This window comes from Micropterus dolomieu, linkage group LG08 (assembly GCF_021292245.1).
Source record: "Micropterus dolomieu isolate WLL.071019.BEF.003 ecotype Adirondacks linkage group LG08, ASM2129224v1, whole genome shotgun sequence".
Classification (NCBI taxonomy): Eukaryota; Metazoa; Chordata; class Actinopteri; order Centrarchiformes; family Centrarchidae; genus Micropterus; species Micropterus dolomieu.
In genome coordinates, this window is record NC_060157.1 from 11,144,617 (window position 1) to 11,164,072 (window position 19,456).

A 19,456-nucleotide genomic window follows, 5' to 3' on the forward strand; every position below is an offset into this window, starting at 1 on the left:
CCCCCCCCCCCCCCCCCCCCAACAGCGTCTGAGGCACACCCACCATAGTTTCTTCAGATCCTGTGGGAAACACTGATCACTCATTATATATATATATATATATATTTTATATATATATATATATATATAAAAAAGAAATAAAATATTGCACACTTACCCTGTATACAATATTTGCCAGTTATTATACTTATTAAATGCTGTGGAAAAATTCAACTATACAGTTCTATAAAGAGAGAAACTGACCAACATAGCCAGCTTCTCAAAGGCACCGACCTGCCTCGTCATTCTACCTGTAATTGAATCATTCTGTCTACAATCTGGACATATTGGATTGGTATATGAACCAAACTTAAACTGAGATAAATTCAAAAGATTTGTCACCACGGTCCTGCTTTTGAGTGCTCAGATTTGTTGTCTTCTCGTCGTAATAACGAGTACTTTGGTTTAATTTTACAGATGATGAACAACATGGGAGGCGAGGACGACCTACCTGATCTAGATGGTGCAGATGATGTAAGAATCCTTTTTTTTTTTTTTTTTTTTTGTTTCTTTCACTTTATTTCTAATCTTTAAGCTTAAATTAAAAAATGACAGATGATCATAAAACTGGTGTTAATCAGTGTCAGAAGGGGTTATGGCTGTCGTCTAATTGTAGTGAACTCTTGTTGAACCAATAAAGCAGATGATGTTATGTCAACATTTTTCAACCTTATCTCCCTTTCTTGTCTTTTTAGGATGAGTCTGCAGATAGTGATGATGAGAGTAAGTAGTTATGACCCTTGACTGTATTATAACGGCCACAATTTTTGATCACAAGCTTGTTCTGATGTGGGGTTTAATATTATTTTTGTCCACTTTCACTTTCAGAAATGCCAGATTTGGAATAGAAGACTGTAAGACTCTGGAAAGAAAAATGGAAGAACAGAGGGCAAGAGGAATCATAACAAATGTATATCTTGAAATTGAAGGCAGTGACAAACATGTACATATGAGTCAGTAGCCATATTTAAATCCATAGCCTCAGCTCCAAACTCTTGACCGATCAGTCCATGAAGGTTGATATGCATGGTATTGTACAGAGCAGCTATCTCCACTTCCATTTGCTGTACTGCACCTTTTGGGTATCTTGTTTTACTGTTAAATATTACAAGTAAGCACACATTTGTTGGAAAAGCTGTATCATTGTCCTCAACTGAGCAATACATGTTATGAGATTTACAATTTGTTTTCAGAGGAATTGTGGTTTAAAATGATTTGGCCCCGCCCATTCCCAATGTTGTGGTTTAAAGTTAGTCGACCAGTGTAGTTGATCTCATGATTTAAGAAGACAAAGAATTATGTGCATTTATTCATTGGGTTCCTCTAAAGCCTTCCATGTGCCGTGAATTAGATATCCAGGAAGCCAGTCTTCTGTTTCTGTAGCTTAACCTTCCAGCTTACACGTTTCCCCTTCACTTTTTGTTTAATGTTTGTAAGATTGGAATATTCTGAAAGCATTGCAGAAGTATTTGCATCTTCACAATTCATCACCTACCTTAATAATCTGAATGAATTAGTATCTTTTCATTGCCTACCATAGTAATATGAGTGAATTCAACATATTTAGTATCTTAACAGCTATTCTCTCCATACCCACCTAACATGTACACTTGTGTTAGACTGCAGAAGCAAGGTGAAATGTTTTACAACAGATATTGAGGCTTGAAGCTTGTTTGGGCCTCAGCATTATGTGGTTTGTTGCTATCCTCCGGGTTCTTTCCGTTTGTTCATCTAGAATGATCCTCCCTTGTTGGTGAGGAAGTGTCGGAACGTTAGGCGCCGTGTAATGACCAAATTATATTTGCACTGTCAATAAAATGTAAGGGGAGACAAATGTTGAATTACAGTGGAAATTCTTTTTTTATTGTCTACATCTTTCTAATAAACTGTTCAAGAATCATTTAAATGCCTTTTTTCTTAAATGACATTTGATTTGTGTTTTTATTTTTTTACCCTTACAAAGTGCCTTTTTTTTTTTTTTTTTTTTTTTTTTTTTTCCAAAAAGAGTTGAAAGGTTGATCGGTTGAACATCCAAATATCACTGGGAAAGCGATTATTTTTGACAGACTTGGGGAGTTATCAGAGCAAATTGGACTTCTAACCTGGTTACAGATGTAACTTATGTACTAAAATATATTTTGGATAAAGTATTTTTTCTATGACAAAGACAACTGTAGCAACCTGCAGTCATGATGTAATGACACTTCAGTTTTAACCTTGTTTTCTTGTAATTTTTGAGAAAATTCACAACCAAAAGATTAGTCACCTTAGTAGAAATGTCACTGGATTGGAAAGGGATTCTTTGGTGTGCCATGTTCATAGTGTCGAGTGTTCAAGATATACTTTTATTGCAGTATTTCACTCCTGCTGTGTTCGGCGCTAGGACCCGGACGCCTGCAGGCTCTTTGGCCCAGAATATTAGCACATTTCCACTTCAAGCCTGATTTCCTCGCTGTCATTTCCGATAAGATGACTGTAATGTGCAATATTAGTTTCCTGTTATCACCCTGAAACATTAAAATAAAAGCGTGGATTTGGTTTTCTACCTGTCGAGGGATGACTGGCTTGCATCACTACATGCTTTAAGAAAGCTTTTATTTAAAAGCTGCTTCCTTAACGAGAATATAACCTGGTCAAACAATAACAAAAATCCCTCACACATGGGACTAAATATTAATTAAAATGTAGACTAAGTTTAAACTTAGTTTACTAGCTTTGTTAGAATTTAACACTGGTGGAAATTATAAGTAAGTTTATTTACACTTACACAAGTAGCTTACTTAACTACTGTTCTGAGGTATTCAATGATTGATCAATCAATCAAAACTTTATTACAGACTCAGGGTCCAAATCTTACCCACAAAAATACACATGCATACACACATTCGTACAGTATAAAAAAATCATGGTTAGAAGAATTTAAAAAATAAAAATTATTTTTCAAAGACAATCAGTGTTCTACTATTTGATAGTAGCTGCATATTTAGATTAAAAAAACTAATAAAATTTAAAAAAATATATAGATCTATATATATAAGCATAATAAAACACGATGCCTTACTATAAATTAAACGTGTATATATAAAAACAAGTACCACATGTAAATGCGTACATGTTAATGCATCAGTATAATGTGCAGTAATAAAAACTGCCTTTTTGCGTAATTAGCGTAGACTATATAAAAATAATAGTAATTGTAATGAGTCCTTTACTTTGGATATTTTAATAACATTTTGCTTAGGGTACATTTATTACTAATATCAGATAGTGATGTGGGGTCATTATTATTTATTTATAAAAATCAACAATAATAATGGTACATGATTCTAGCTACTGTTATTATTATTGTGAAGTTTCATTAATAAATGTTACCGGATGTGTGTGTGTGAGTGTGGTTATCGTTGGGACGTTTACACTGCTACTGTTCGCTCTGTTCTGTGATCATGGCCGCACTGGACCGCACCAGCCATGTTTGCTAATTTAAAACCCAAAGGTTAGGGGAATAGTTGTTTATTGTTTGCCGGTGTGCCATCCTCACCCGCATATCCGTTTAGACGAAGGTTTAGAGGCGTCTGCGCCTTCGAAATCCAAAGGACTGAAAGGTTGGATAGCTTTAACTGAAATATCAGCGAAACTTTTGATGGTGGCAGTGTGGGAGGAAGATGCTCTGCGAAAAAGATGTCTGTGTGCGTGCAGCGTAAACAATGTAACTTCATCTGGCTGCTAGCTAACGTTAGCCCGTGAACAAAAGAGAGCACGCCTCCATATGTTAACTAGCTAGTCTTGGTGACTTAACAGTTGGTCATTATCAACAAGACCGGCTGGTATTTATTTTCATCCGCGGCGCTCTGTATTGCTGATGGGCACCATGGATCCACACCAGCGTGGTTGCGGTACCTGCTACCTGGCTATCGGCTAACATCGCAGCTTAAGAACCGTACTGGGTAAACGTTAAGGATGCTAACGTTATATCAGTTAGCTAGCGTGTGTAAGCTAGGTTCTATTGTGATGATTAAGCTAAATAACCTTGGAGCTGGAGCGAGGAATATTTTCGGACGATGTTTCACGCTAAAGTAAACTGTATGTCTAAATTCTTGAGTTCATTTCATATCGTAACGTTCAGTATACGTTGTTAGCTCAGTTGACTAGCGGCGCTTTAAACGGAATTGTTCCGTTTGAATACGCAGCTAGCGCGACTTAGCTAACGCTTTTGCAACGGCCTTGCTGAATTAGGAAATCAAGTATTCATAGAGAGGCTACTTTGTATTACGAATGTATGGGGCTGCTAACCAGCGAGTGGCGTGGTGACAGCCATTCAGGCCTTTGGGGGTGACTGTAAAATATTATCGCTAATCCGTCCATTGTTAGTTGGCCGAGGCCGCCGGGTCTTGAGGACAGTTTGTGTTGCTAAATGTCTGTCTGCCTGGGCCGTAGCGTTGCATTTACCACGGTATGGTTGAGGAGGATATGCTCATGCTAGCGGCGCCTCATCAGCCGTAATGATGAGCTTCTATCGTCATATCCCGATTGTCCATTACGGCTCGCTAGGGCCTGGCATCTGCTGTTTGTTGGCTGCGACATTTTGACGGTTGTTGTTGGAGCGAAATGGTGCTGTCACAAGCTGCAGTTGCCAAAATCATTTGAGATAGCTGTTTCGCGGAGGAAATTGTACACATTACATAGCGCCTTTTAACTGTATCATATACATAAATGAAAAATAATTAAATAATACTTGTTTTCTATCATGCACATGCATCTTAGGCCCGTAAGGCTACTGCGTGGCTTCTATACGTTTTACTGGAGAGGAATACTGAGTGTAAATATGTTTATTAATTTTTATCTTTTTTCTCTTCAGATGGAGTCAAATAATCATTTCAACTATGGCACCCACTCCTCAGCAAACTCAGGACTGAAACTCTCCTCAGGGGATTCTCTTTATACTAACGGGTCCTCCATGAGTTTTCCTCAGCAGGGGAAGAGTGAGTATTTTCAGCCCTAAGCACCACACTAGAATACAAATAAAATTAGCCTCATTGTAAAAAATAAGTGTCAGTTCATGAACTTCATAGAGCCAGACCTCACTTTTCCTCTCTACACCAGACTTCTTAATTTGATAGTTCTATCTCTGTGTTAAAGTCAACAAGCACAATGCTTAACTAATGCAAACTGTAACATTTTTTTTACTCTACAAACTTTCTTGTGTCTAACAGATATGAATGGCGAAATGAATGTGAATGGCATCACTACTGTACTTGGGTCCGGTGTGCCTGGTTCCCACCCACCAACAGCTCCTTACCCACACATGAGCAACCACCACCAGAGCAGCATGGGCTATGACTACCTGTGGGGAGGACACCCTCAGTATAGTCCAGCCATGGGCACCTCTCCTGGGCATGGGATGCACCAGAAGCAGCCTACATCTGGAATGGTGCAGCCTCAGTCACAGCACCACTTCCAGGGTCATGGACAGTACCAACTGAATGGGGGTATTGAAAGCTCCCACCAGCCCCCTGTGGCAGGCCCACCGAACATGCCTCTTACTGGGAGTCAGTACTGGAACAGGAGTAACCCTGGCCCACAGCAGATAAGTTATAATTCCCACAATATGTATGGGACCTACCAGAGTCAGGCACATCCTGGAATTACACCATCACAGCATCACCAGCAGCAGTCCTTACAACCACCCCAGCATCAACCGTCACAGCAGCACCTCCACTCCCACCGTAACCCACACCACCACCACCAGCAGCACCAGCAACCACCACAGCATTATGGCATGATGCCTAATGGGATGCCCTATTACCAGCATCAACCCCAGCACCCGTCCCTGCCATCTCCCCAGCAGCAGCAGCAGCAGCAGCAGCAGCAGCCGCCACCACAGCAGTCTCAGCCCCAAGGCCAGGCTCAGATGATGCCCCCAGCTGCCCAGAGTTTTACTCCGCCACGTGGCAGCCCACAGCATCACAGTTTAGGCAGAGGAAGCACTGGCAGCCCTCTCCCTGTACCAATGCCCTCAGCACCAGTGATGTCACCATCAACGGTGCATGATAGTGGATCACCTAAGGGCCACAACAGGGAACGGAGCCCCCATGCTAGCAATGTGGGACTATCTACTGTCATGCAAGGTGACCACTTTATACTTAAACCTTTTGTGTTTCTCCAGTTTCCATAAAAACTAATTCCTATTACATTTGTGTATGGAATTGATTAGTGCTACATTTTGAAAGTACTGTAATTCTGGTGCTTTTAGTTCCCCATAAATTAAACTGTTCTCTTCTACTTTACATTTCCTCCTTTTTAATGCCACTACAACCAGTTGAGTGATACTCATGTAGTCCTATGGTCTTATTCCTCTTTGGCTATACTTAGCCTTGCCACTCCCAACTGCTGATCATATTAAGCAATCCCTTGTTGTATTACAGTTTCCCATGGCACCTGTATTCTGCAAGACATTTGAATGGGTCACTCTCGGCTATGGGAAATTGTGATGGTCATTTTCACTGTTTTTATATACAAAACCATTCATTTAAAAAAATAAAAAAGGCAAATTAATCGATACCGAAAGAAATTTTTAGTTGCCGCCCTGCTAGTTACTTCTTGCACATGAATGCCTGATAACCGGTTAATCTCATTGCAAATGTTCAGTGATGATTCAACCAGCAGATGCCACTGTTTGACCATGTGTAACTTTCACTTAGTGGTTTGTTGGTGATAGTTTATGCCCTGTCTCTGATCTATCTATTTTATAGAAAGATATTACTCTTATCAAAGTGACCATCAGATGATTCAATGGATTATACCCTGAAATCTTTTGTTGTTGATTCTCTTCTCTTTCAGGACATACAAGTGAAGGTGTCAAGGAGGGAGACACAAGCTATAATGGTATGGAAAGGGCACCTGATCCCCACAGGCTAACCAAAAGTGACAATTACCAACCCAAACCTGTGGGTCCTACGAGTGATTATCGTCAGCATTCTGAACAGCCAGCAGCTCAGCATCCAGAAATGACTTCCCCTGTCAGAGAGCCAGCCATGAATACACCTCCCCAGTCTGTGTCATCTCAGCTCTCTGCATCTACATCGCCTGCAGCAATGTCAACGTCTCTTACTAAGGCTTCAACACCTCCTTGGGTCCCTGCAGCTACTGCTTCCTCTGAGTCTCCCACATCTGCCCCTGGACCCCCTATAGTTTCACCCCCTGGTGTAGAATCTACTCCACCACAAATCTCAACACCTCCCAATGTGTCCCCTGCTTCATGTCCAGCGGCTCCTCCCAGACTTTCCTCACCTCATCTAATGATGCAAGGCCTCAGGCCTCCCACTTCTGCTGTGACTGAAGTATCCCCTGCTGAATCCAAGCATCTGTCAGTGAGATCTTCTTCCTCCTCCCTGCCTGCATCTCCTCCACCTCTTGCTTCAACTGACAGTGTATCTAGACCTGTAGGATTTTCTTCAGTCTCTTCTCTATCGGAGACTGTGGTCCATCAAACCAAGTCTTCATTGCCTCCTACAGCTTCTGGACCTAGTTCCACTGTCTCCCCTCCTGCCAATGTGTCCACGTCTTCTTACTCAGTGTCTGCGCCCATCTCGTCTCTTCAACAGATGGTCCAAGGGTCCACATCACCTCTGACATCTTGCTTTCCTGATACATCTGGAGTTCAGCATGATAAACCTGGACCCCCAAAATTAATATCTTCTACTTCATCTGTGGGTACAAAATCCTTATTTGCTGGTGTACCTCCACCTCTACTGTCAAAAATGTGCAGTAAGACTAGTGACCCAGTGCCCACACCCCAGCGTCAGACATATACTCCTCCAGCGGCTGATTCTGACATACCTTCCCTAGCACCCCATGAAAGTCCTACAGTCCGAACTCTGTCTACCCTACCTCTTCTAACCACTCAAGCCTCCAGGACTGCCCCTCCTGCCTTGGTCTCTGTGCCTCCTGCATTGGGTATGTCTTCTGGAGTGGTCTGTAGTTCTGATTCTGAGCAGCATCCTCCTAACACCACTCCTCCTCATGCACTAAAGCAGTTGTCGCCCAAGCCAGAGCACTATGGTCATAGTGGGGATAGGAAAGCATTGGCTACTAAAAGAAACGGAAAACCAGAGGAACACCCCTCTCAGCTTGATTCGGGCATGAAAAGGACATCACAGAAGGTAGAAGCTAATGAGACTAATAAATCTGAAATTCGCTCACCCAGATCCCTCACTGATCTTCCTGGGAAATCCTCGCAGACTGCACTCGCTCCTGATCAAAAGCCCAAGAATAAACAGACAGATTCTGAAAGGCACCACATGCAAAGCAGTGTCATCTGTGAGGCAGAGGACTCCACGGTGGAGCATACTCCGCTCAGAAAGTCCTCACATCTCCACAGCGCAAGGGTAGAACATCTGACCGATGAAGAAAGTTTTGATGATACTTCACATACAGCTTCTCTGTTTGATGGCAATTCAATGTTTGACACCCCCTCTAGAATTGATGTGAGCTCTATCTTGGGAAAGACCCCTCTTTTAGATGGCAATAGCTCATGCGGAGATGACTCCCCTCACTTTGACGACAACTTTCACCTGAGAGAGGACACTTCTCGGTTTGACAGCACTTCCCAAGAAGAAGAACGGCAATGTGCGGCGTTTGAGACGACCCTAGATAGCAGTTCCTCTGTGGAAGACTCCAGAGATGACAAGTTGGACTCCACCAGGGAAGGGGAAACGTCTGAGGCAGAAGAGACCAAGGACAGCTTCCAAATCACAGGAAAGTCTTCCCTGAACAACACCTCTCAGATGGAAGAGTCCTCTGTCGACTCAAGTGACGTGTCCAACTCCCGCTTCTTTGTGCCGTCTCAGCCAGCTTGTCAAGGTATATTCTTAAAGTTCATCATCATGGAAACTAGGATCACATGGGTTGACAAGCAGTGGTTATTTGTATAGATGTATATAATGTATTATCCTAAATGGAATTTTATATTTCTCTGTTGCAAAAAGTAATTTTCTTTGGACATTGCTTGCATCCTATATTCCTGGATTCTTCTAATGCTATTTAATGTTTCATCTCAGGACCTGAAGCAGAGTGGGAGTCCAGAGGACAGGATACACCAGACTCGGCTGGACGCATCAGCATTAAGGCCACTGTTAATGAGACAATGACTCCCCCCAGCTTCAAGATGAGAGATGAGAATTTCATCGCCTTCAGTACACCAGCAGAGGGCCCTGCTGTACACCCACTCCAACCAGTAACTGATCTGATTGTGTCAGCTACTGGAGAACAGAAAACCCCAGTGAAACCACGCAAACCTCGAGCTCCAAAGGCAATATGGATTAAAACCCCAGGTATTCAACATTCTGAGTTCAAGTGTTACATTAAAAAATTATTTTATTTTATTAAACCGTTTTTTTTTTGTCTTTTCCCCTTTTTATTTTAAGCTCCTGAGGAGACCCAGCGGAAGCCTCGAGTTCGAACCCCTAAAGTGGATAAGACAAAGACTGATGAAGAGGGAGGCCTTACAGGAGAGGTGGCCAAGGGCAGAAAGAGGAAGGCGTCTGTCAAGGTGGATGTTAAAGAAACGTCAGCTGTATGTGGAGAGGCTGAGCACACAGGAGAGGTTGATCCAATCACAGCGACAATTGAAGCTGTTCTAGCCAATGCTTCATCTGTTAACACAGCAGTTGAGAAACCCAAGAAGGTGAAAAGGGCCAAGAAACAGGACCAAGATGGAAACTTGGCAAAGACGCCTAAACAAGATGCCGAAAAAACAGCTGATGATGAAAATGATGACGACAGCTCCACTGCAGGTAATGACGAAGAGTTTTGTGAGGGCGGTCCACATCATGTCACAGCGTTTTGTTGCTAAATGATATTACAGTTTAACAGTCTAATGCCAAGCATGGTCGTGTGCATTTTCTTGAACAGGTGAATCTAACAGACGGAGGGTTGCAACTGAGGAGCAGGTTCAGTTCCCACTGCGACATGGGTATGGTTCCCTTTTGGACTTTTAGTTCATCTTATGATCATTTCATCATTTGGTTGACAACACTTTCTATGCTATTACACATATTTTTTTGAAAACCATAATATATTCAGTAAAATTAATCAAAACATGCTCAACAAGCATGATTTATGAGTGATCTGGATAACTGGCCTAACTAAACCAGTTTTACTTAAGTTATACAGATTTCAGTTTTGCATTAAGTTTTCTGCCTCATAGTCTTGGCGTGCTGTCCGTGTTCATCTTTCAGCTGATGGAAAAAATCTTGTTAAAACACTTCTCAGTTCTCAAAAATCTATATTTTTATTTAGTTTTGAAAAGTGTTCAAATGTGTGCAGTGTTTATATATTGTAACAATACACCTGTGTCTAAAGATGCTGGATGACAGGAATATTATGATGAACTCTCTTTGTTGTAGTTGGAAGAGGGAGATTCGTGTGAAGAAAATGGAGAGCCGCATGAAGGGCGAAACCTGGTATTACACACCTTGTGGAAGGAGGATGAAGCAGTTCCCGGAAATAATCAAGGTACATTTTCCTGGCTATAAGACAAAACCATAAACATCTTTTAAAGTTATAGTCAAGGCAAATACAACCGATGATGTACAGATGTAAAGACACTGACCATTATTTATTTTTTTTCTTCTGTTGCCTGTTTTCCTAATTGCTTCAACCCAGTACTTGAAGAGACACACGGACAGTGTGGTCACCAGAGAACACTTCAGTTTCAGCCCACGCATGCCTGTTGGAGATTTTTATGAAGAAAGAGAAAGTTCTGAGGTCTGTATATTTGCAGAGTACTGCTCAGTTTATTTTTTTCTATTTAAAAAGAAAGTAAAATCCTTCAGTCAAGGATTTGGATCAATACTACTTCATAGCCCCAACCCATGGTGTTACAAACATGTCAAACATTTTGAGGACTCATCATTCTCTACAATATCTTTCAGGGTATGAAGTGGGTCCTCTTGGCTAACGAGGAGGTTCCCTCCATGATCATGGCCATTACTGGCCGGCGAGGTCGACCTCCAAACCCTGATAAAGAGAAACCTCGCAGAGTTCGTAGCCTGAAGGGAGGGCAGGCCCGCCGCCCCGGTCGACCTCCCAAACCCAAGATGATAGACCTCCTTAGCAAAGTTGACGCTAAGCTTTTGAAGCGACTTGAGGCCAAGGGTGAGTAAATGTAGACAGGAGGAGTGTGGGCTTGTGCTTATACCTATTGGTTAGCAATTTGCATACAGGACTCTAGGTCAGATGACTTGCTGAGCACATAACCTCATGAAGTTTGTACTGTAGCTAATAGTTTTATTCCCTTTTTATAGAAGCTCTCACAGAGGAGGAAAAGGAGAAACTAGCAAAAATCAAAAAGAAAATGAAGAGAAAGGTATGTTTAGAATGTTTGTAATGTGGAGTTTTTTTATGCTGTCCATCAACCATTCATCTCATCCTGATATTGTTTCCTCTGTTTATTAATTAGGCAAGAATGAAGAGAAGGGAGGATGTGAAGGCTAAGAAGATGAAAGAGGCGAAAAAGAAAGCCAAGGTACACACAAGCACTCAACACAAAATGATTTTTCAGCATTTTCCTCTACACTACCTTTTCTTCACCTACACTTGTTCTTTCTTTTCTTTTGTGGGTTCAGCTTGAGCAAGAAGCCAAGGACCTAGAGCTGAAGGCTGAACCAACCGACCCGACAGCCCCACAGGTCGCACAGCCAGCGTCAGGGTCTGCTGCAGAGCCCAAGAAGCCTGGCCGCAGGAGGTCAGTCAAGGTTGAGGCTCCTCCGCCAATACAGCAGACTGATGAGGAGAGGATAGCCCAGGGTAAGCGGGTGCTGGGTGCTCGGAGTAAAGCCAAGGCTCTGGCTAAAGCCCAGGCTGAGGCAGAGGCAGCAGCTCAGGCTGCTATGGCAGCAAAGAGGGCAGCAGAGAGGAGGGCGCAGGCCCAGAGGCGCCTGGAGGAGCGGAAGAGGCAGCAGTTGATCGCAGAAGAACTGAAGAAGCCCACAGAGGACATGTGTCTTACTGACCACAAAGTAAGTTTTGTAGTTGAAACCCAGTTTCTTTTAGCTCTGTGTTTGCAGAGGATTTTTTAAGATAATCATGACCTTTGAACTTTGTTTCCATCAGCCCCTGCCAGAGCTGTCCCGTATCCCTGGTGTGGTTCTTTCTGGCACGGCGTTTGCACACTGCCTGGCTGTGGTTGAGTTCTTACATGGCTATGGAAAATTGATTGGTCTCAATGTACCCAAGGACATCCCCAGCCTCGCTACCCTGCAGGAGGGCCTCCTGGGCCTGGGCGACAGCCAAGGAGAGGTCCAGGACCTAGTGATAAAGTTGGTGGAGGCTGCACTCCATGATCCAGGCCTGCCATCATTTTATCAGGTGTGTGATGCAGTTTGAGCATTTTCTCCATTAATGCAATAAACCTTTTTATCTACATTTTCCTCTTCATCTCCTCATCCATTCCTTCAGTCAATAAAGATTCTGGGGGAAAAGCTGGTTGAGATAGAGCTGACCCGCAGCACAGTCTCGGAAGTGCTTCGCATCTTTTTGGAATCTCATGCTTATGATACAGAAGTGTGCAACACAATGAGGACCAAAACGTTCCACGCCCTGCCTCCTGACACCAAGGCAGCCATTCTGGGTTTCCTGGTGCAAGAGCTCAATAGCAGCAACATTGTGACAAGGTTGGAACAAGAACTCATTATTTGTTAGTTTAAAGTTTGTTACCGCCACATTTCTTTTACTTTATTAATGTATGCATTTTATATTTCAGTGACATTGACAACACATTGGAAAACATGGCAACTTACAGGAAGAACAAGTGGATCATTGAGGGGAAGTTACGCAAGTAAGGTCATGGTTTCCTTTATTCAGTACAGAAAATTCAGATTACTCCTTCCCCCCCTTTTAAAATCTTAGATTAGATCTTTTTTGTAATGAAAGCCCATTTTGATCCTGATTGTTTTCTCCTTTGCAGACTGAAGGCGGCACTAGCGCGTCGTACAGGACGCTCAGAGGAAGAGCTGTGTTTTGAGGAGAGGCGGCGCAGTGCCAGAGTGGCTGAGGAAGAGAACCTCAGTATGGAGGAGAATGGCCTACCTGTGGAGAGAGGCAACCGCCGCGCACGCAAAGAAGAGCCCAAACTCAGTGACGTACGTATCTTCGCTATCTATCGCTCTTGTGGTTTTTCACTTTTGTATTAGAAATGGTTCGTTCCTACATTTCATTTGATCTTTTGTTACAGAGTGAGAGCCCTTCCACTGCTAGCATTCCAGAGCTTGAAAGGCAGATAGATAAGCTAACCAAGGTAAGCCTGACGCTACAAAGATGCAGTGCTTTATACATTTATGTTGATTTATATTATATATATTCCTCTGCTTTTGGATTTTCACAGAGGCAAGCATTTTTCCGTAAAAAGCTGCTACAGTCGTCTCATTCAATGCGGGCCACATTGCTAGGCCAGGACCGTTACCGGCGCAGATACCTGGCTCTACCTCACCTCGGAGGAATTCTGGTCGAGGGACCAGAAGAGCTGTTGAGTAAGTTTTAGAATACATTTTAAAGAAGTGTCATCACTCTGATTTTTAAACTTTACTAACCCCCTGGCTTGTCCATCGTCATGTAAACTTCCCTTACATTTCTATCATGCAGCTTCTGAAGATGTCCATGTAGCTGAGGTTCCTGTCACCTTCCTCAAAAAGGAGCCCAAAGTTGAGGAGACCCCCATGCCTACCACTCCCACTCTACCTTCCTCTCCTTCCTCTGCTAACCCTGCCCAGGCCCAGACCTCGTCTCCAGAGGAGGATCCCCTCCCTGGCACTGCGTCCCTCATGAGCATGCCAAGAGGACGAGGACGCCCCCGAAAAATCAAACCAGAAGTGGAGCTTCACCTCCGCACAGCAAAGATTCGCCGTCGGCGTCGAAGTAGCGTCAGATCTGGGGGTGAAGAAGGGCCGGGATCACCCAACAGTGCCACACAAGACCTCACACAGGCTGCTTTCCAGAGCTGGCTCAGCCAGTCACAGGAAACCATGACCAACGGTGCGTGCTCTGCAGCAGGGGACGCTCCAGACGGTAATCGACCAGAGGAGAGTGTGAAGGAAATGGCAGAGAAACAGGGACAGTGGTTTAACCTGCTCCCCAAACAACCGTGTGACGATAACTCTCTGACAGAGGCCCAGATACCCACCCCACCTCCTAAACTCCTCCCTCAGATCCCGAGTGCTCTGCCCGCGCTCGCTGCTCCACTCCTGCAGGTTTGCCACCACAATCAACTACAAATACATTTAGTTTTACTTTAATAATGCACTTTGAGTTTTCTTTGTGTTGTATAAATAAATAATCTCTACCCAACCCTCAGCCGGACCCGCTCTTTCCTGGCCTGGCTACTGCTGACCCTGTAACCTCTGCAACACCACAGGACATTCCCCCTTCTGATAATGCCCCACCAGCACCCCCCCCGCTTCTCCCTGCTCCCATTCTTGCTGCCACTCCTGCTCCGGCTACCCCCGCCAGGCCAGGTCGCCGGCGGAGGAGAGGTAGCAGAGGCAGCAGTCCTGCCCGCAGAGGGCCAAGGGGGGCTGCAGCCAAGCGCCGTGGCCGACCTCCCAATGCTGTGTTTCAAGAGCTCGAGCAGCAGTACTTCACACAACTGGTGGTGAAGCCCATACCAGCATGTAAGTAGTATCCGGTTACCGGTTAAAAAGGGCATTATGATTTTGAGCCTGTTGTCTCAGAAGTTTGTTTATATTCTTTTGACTGCTACCACCAAACTATAATACAGTTGAGAGCTGATCTTGGGATCATGATCATTTATTGTGTTCTTGGTGGAAAAACACAGTAAAAGTCTGTGCCCTGTGTGTTGTATTGGTTTTGTTTCCAGCAATGGTGCGTGGCTGGTGGTGGATCAAGAGTCCAGATGAACTGTATAGCACCTTACAGGCCCTCCATCCAAGGGGCATCAGGGAGAAGGTGCTCCATAAGCATTTGGCCAAACACATGGAGAGCTTAGCTGAGATGTGCACGAAACCTGTCGATGGTGAGTTGTGTAGTCGAATTTGAAGCTCAGCAATATAACTCTATCCAATTAATGTTTTTGACTTGACGTCATCGTGCATTATCCTTTTTTCCTCCTGCATGTTTCCCTGGTTGCCACGTGTTCTCCTTAGAACTGTTCTTGTGTTCTTTCCGGCTAGACCCAATATTTGAGTTGAAGGTAGAAGAGAAGGATGTGCTAATGGAGGCTCTGCAGCAGCCCTGGCAAGTGCAGGAGAAAGCAATGGAGACTGACATCAACTCCCTGAAGTGGGTGGAGGACCTGGAGCAGCGGGTGATTGCCGCTGACCTCCATCTCAAGGTGAAAAAGCACCTTACTTCTTATGAGTCACTATTATGCATCCATCTGATTTATCTAATTGTAAAACAACAGCTACAGCTCAAGTTGAGAGAAATTTAAAGTGATTTAAGTTGATTTTCTTTAACTACAGTAACAAGATAAATTATATTTTTTTTAGTGTGATTCTATGAGACGAGAGCAGCACAGATAATATTGGGACTTGCATGTAGCAAATTTTGACAGTCATTGTAACAAGTAGTAAATCGTTGCCAAATAGACCTTTTTCTCATGTCGTTCCCCATTTCTGTCATTTGCGGTCATCTCTCTACGGACCAAATAAATAAATAAAAATGCCCCAGAAAAATATGTTTTTACAAATTTTTAAATACTGACATTCATAACAATATGAATAATATTGAAATACATATTGTAAATATTCATATTGTAATACAATATGAAATAGTCAAAATACTCAGATGAGAAGTAGTAAAAACTCTCCTATATAATTTTTTATATAAACAAATTATATCGGCTTTGTTTTTTAAAGGCACTTCCTCAGATTGCAATGAATGATGCTGAATCAAACACAGAGACATCTGTGGCGGAATTTCAGGTGACCAACACTAAAACTATTTCTCACAATTCTTCTTGGATTAAATAAGTTGTGCTTAACCACTGTTTAGTCATATCCCTCACTGATACTTAAACTCTTCCTGTCTCACCCCCTTCTCAAGCCCTACACAATCCCAGATCCAGACTCCACACGTGATGACCTTCAATACTACGAACATGACGCAGACCCTCAAGATGACTGGATTGTGCGAACTAAGAAGGAGTGGTCCGGCCTGCCACGTATCGCCACACACCCGGTGGACTTGGCTGTGCTGCGCTTGGCCAACCTTGAGCGAAACATTGAAAGGCGATATCTAAAGGAGCCGCTCTGGAACCCAGCCGAAGTGATGCGCCTCGCTCCTCTCACCCCTACTCCAGGAGAAGAGCATCCCATGGATGTCTTCAGGTGAGAAGGACAGACTTTTCTTTGGAGTGCAGAGGATGAGTTTGTTTTGCTTTAGCCTTAATTTCTTATAATTCTTTTCATTTCTAGTTTGGAAAGTGAGATCACGTCTCGACTGCGAACGTGGCGGCAGGCTCTGGATCGCTGCCGCAGTGCTCCCCAGGTCTGTCTGTGTTTACTTCAGCTGGAGAAGGCCATTGCTTGGGAGAGATCTGTGACTAAAGTGGTATGTAACTTTATCTCGCAAGACTATTCTTGGACCCTGATGTACTAACTTTTTTTGGGAGCACACTGCACAAAGTTATGGTAAAAACCCACCAAATTCAAAGTTGTTAAGGATTTCTTCTGCGATCGCTTTTTATCTAGACTTGCCAGGTTTGCAGGAAGGGAGACAATGATGATTGCCTGTTGCTATGTGACAGCTGTGATCGTGGCTGCCACATGTACTGCCTAAGGCCCAAAATCACCCAGGTGCCAGAGGGAGACTGGTTTTGTCCCACCTGCGTTGCCCAGGTCAGAACCTGTCCTGTGATTAAAACAACTTCATACTGATCAAAACTTGCAGGGAAAATTGGGGCCATTTTGAATCTAAGCGCATTTTGTAGCAATATTTTCCTACCAAGTAATTTGTCATGGGTTACATTTATTCCTCGTCAGCACAATCTGTTCCCTTATTGGCTGTGTCTCTCAGGAGAAAGGTGATTCACCGCGCTCGTGCAAAAAGAGGACCAGGGTGAAGAAAAGAAGATATGAAGACGATAGCTCTGAAGATGAGACGACGACGCGACGTAGTGGCGGCATGGCAACACGGTACAAGGAGATTGTTTCGCCCTCTTCATCTTCCCGTAACTCTGGAGACGGAGGCGCCACTAAACGTCGTCGCATGACAACCCGCAACCAGCCTGACCTCACCTTCTGCGAGTGAGACCCGCCTTCTTACCCAAAAGGATTATAAATAAATTCTTAAGTCTACAGGGTGACATTTGTTTTGACATGTGATGGATTTGTGGTCATTTCATTTCCTGCCAGGATCATTCTAATGGAGATGGAAGCGCATGCCGATGCCTGGCCATTCCTTGAACCCGTCAACCCCCGATTGGTGCCAGGCTACCGCCGCATCATCAAGAACCCCATGGACTTCCTCACCATGAGAGAAAGACTGCTTCAGGGAGGGTAAGTGCGGATCATGCTACATGTTTCATTACTATATTTATTAGCTCTCATGCACAATAGTTCAAGGTTACATGTTACCTAATCTTCCTCTCGGGTACTTTTATGACTTATCGTTTTTATTTTGAAATACAACATCAGTACTTTAAATCACAAAAATGGATACAGCCCATTTAGTTGAGTAGAACTTCCCCAATTGTCCATTCACATCCCACTCAAACACATAAAAATAAGCTGTCAACCAAAATACAAAGTGGCTTTCTTAGAAAGAAAGATCCAAAGGAAGAGAGACGATACAAAAACATTGGGAAACCAATGTTGCTGCCACCTTCATCCTTTCACTTATACATTTATGCAGAAAAGATGTATTTTCTCACCTGTGTACAGACGGTGGGTTCAAAAACTCCTGCACACTGTCAACACTTGCACTGAATTTATTCAGTAGCTACATTAAGGTCAAGCAACCTCCGTCAACCATTTCATACAACAAATGTTCACTACAACTGTGTATGCTGCACGTGTGTGTGTGTGTGTGTGTGCGTGTATACACACGTGCAGCATACACAGAACAATCAGCCAATCCTAAGTCTAAACCTGAGGAGGAGGAGGAGGAGGAGTTCCCCTTAACTTAACCAATAAAAAATTTAAAACACTTAACAGTGGGTAATAGGAAAAAGTAGGACTAACTAAAACAAACATTAACTTCAGAGACAAGGTTAATGCATCATAAATATGCCCTGCCCCTTCCAATGTGTGTTTGCTTCTGAGTTTGTTGATCCCTCGGATTGGCTGATTGTTCTTTACAAACACATTTATAAAAAAATATTAAGTACATGCCCCAGTTGAGGGAATATTCTTCTTCTGTCCTGTTACCTCCTGTATGACATTTTCTTCCCATGCAGTCTCTGTGTCCCTCCCTGGTGCTTTTTAACATCAGTCTTTTCTCCCTGCTGTTTCCTTGTCTCAGGTACTGCAGCTGTGAGGAGTTTGCAGCAGATGCTCACCTCGTCTTCAACAACTGCGAGCTGTTCAATGAAGACACGTCGGAGGTGGGAGTGGCTGGACACTCCATGAGGCGTTTCTTTGAGAGCCGCTGGGCGGAGTTCTACTCGAATAAGGACAAATAGGAGCCTGCGGCGTTCCCCCTGATGGTGGGGCTGTATACTGTTGGTGCTTCCACCGTCCCAGTCACACACTCTCCATTACCGCTAAGACTGTCTGGAGGTTCTTCCAGCTATGTGTATTCTCATGTATAGATATATATGTATAGATTTTGGCTATTTGTCTGTTATCGTTTCCTCCACCGGCCTAATCTTTTCCAGGCCCACAGCTGAACTGGCTTGACCTTGTACCCATTCCCCGTAACAGAGTGAGAACATGTCTCTCTTCACTTTTCCTTCCCCCACTCGTGTCTCCTCATCATCACCTCGGCACATCAGCTCCTGTTTGCGTTCTGCTGTCACATCCTCTCACAAGCCCCATGTCGTAGCGAGGCCTTTGGTCAAGCCCTGCTGTGGGGCGACACAGCCTCAGGCTCACAATGAAGGTCAGGGACTGATCACACTATTGCAGCCTAAGTGCTGCACACTGGACCTGATTAGCACCGCTAAATGACAAAATGGATCTCAACAAACTCTTCACTGAGCTTGGGCCATTTCTTACCTGTTCAATGGAAACGTAATGTAACGTGGTCTTATGCCTAGAAGTAATTTTTTTGCTCAATATATTTTTATTATATATTCTATATATAAATATATATAACGTGTGCTCTTCCGATCTTGGGATTATTTAATAGCAATAGCTTGTAGTGAACGTGTACAGATTACCTTATAGAGATGTCTAGACGATTTATGAAAAGGCCAGTTAAACTAAAAGGAATCTGTCCTTGGACTGTCACGAGTAGACGTTTG

General features: G+C 43.5%; 2 protein-coding genes across 4 annotated transcripts in view; both read left to right on the forward strand.

The window, feature by feature from the left end:
• Nucleotides 1–1,939, forward strand: part of LOC123975588 (prostaglandin E synthase 3-like) — a 5,211-nt gene extending 3,272 nt beyond the window's left edge. The window contains exons 6-8 of the mRNA XM_046057188.1: nucleotides 457–513; nucleotides 735–762; nucleotides 868–1,939. Of these exons, the coding sequence (XP_045913144.1) occupies nucleotides 457–513; nucleotides 735–762; nucleotides 868–887 (105 nt within the window). The 3' untranslated portion in view covers nucleotides 888–1,939. The remainder of the gene's footprint in view (nucleotides 1–456; nucleotides 514–734; nucleotides 763–867) is intronic.
• Nucleotides 1,940–3,392: 1,453 nt separating this feature from the next.
• On the forward strand, nucleotides 3,393–18,822 carry baz2a (bromodomain adjacent to zinc finger domain, 2A). Of its 3 annotated transcripts, none has more exons than XM_046055996.1 (30): nucleotides 3,393–3,532; nucleotides 4,895–5,018; nucleotides 5,250–6,164; nucleotides 6,877–8,898; nucleotides 9,096–9,368; nucleotides 9,462–9,830; nucleotides 9,949–10,009; nucleotides 10,443–10,551; nucleotides 10,702–10,803; nucleotides 10,971–11,193; nucleotides 11,343–11,404; nucleotides 11,498–11,563; nucleotides 11,664–12,056; nucleotides 12,151–12,405; nucleotides 12,496–12,710; nucleotides 12,800–12,874; nucleotides 13,004–13,178; nucleotides 13,271–13,333; nucleotides 13,421–13,565; nucleotides 13,678–14,282; nucleotides 14,387–14,702; nucleotides 14,909–15,064; nucleotides 15,222–15,382; nucleotides 15,909–15,974; nucleotides 16,096–16,379; nucleotides 16,467–16,602; nucleotides 16,743–16,889; nucleotides 17,068–17,297; nucleotides 17,406–17,549; nucleotides 18,514–18,822. In XM_046055996.1, the coding sequence occupies exons 2-30, from the start codon at nucleotides 4,895–4,897 to the stop codon at nucleotides 18,671–18,673; spliced, it is 8,052 nt and encodes a 2,683-aa protein (XP_045911952.1). In that variant the 5' UTR covers nucleotides 3,393–3,532; the 3' UTR covers nucleotides 18,674–18,822. The 3 variants fall into 3 exon arrangements, with proteins under 3 accessions (XP_045911952.1, XP_045911950.1, XP_045911951.1); XM_046055994.1 differs by having other exon boundaries at nucleotides 3,489–3,641; XM_046055995.1 differs by lacking the exon at nucleotides 3,393–3,532 and adding an exon at nucleotides 3,768–3,983.
• The last annotated feature ends 634 nt before the right edge of the window (nucleotides 18,823–19,456 follow it).

What these genes read in the sequence shown, in the direction of transcription:
- baz2a (XM_046055996.1), top strand. Translation starts at nt 4,895, where the DNA reads ATGGAGTCAAATAATCATTTCAACTATGGCACCCACTCCTCAGCAAAC. An exon ending in AAGAGCCCAAACTCAGTGAC is followed by an intron (nt 13,179 to 13,270) that starts GTACGTATCTTC and finishes CTTTTGTTACAG; the next exon opens with AGTGAGAGCCCTTCCACTGC. An exon ending in CCTGACCTCACCTTCTGCGA is followed by an intron (nt 17,298 to 17,405) that starts GTGAGACCCGCC and finishes ATTTCCTGCCAG; the next exon opens with GATCATTCTAATGGAGATGG.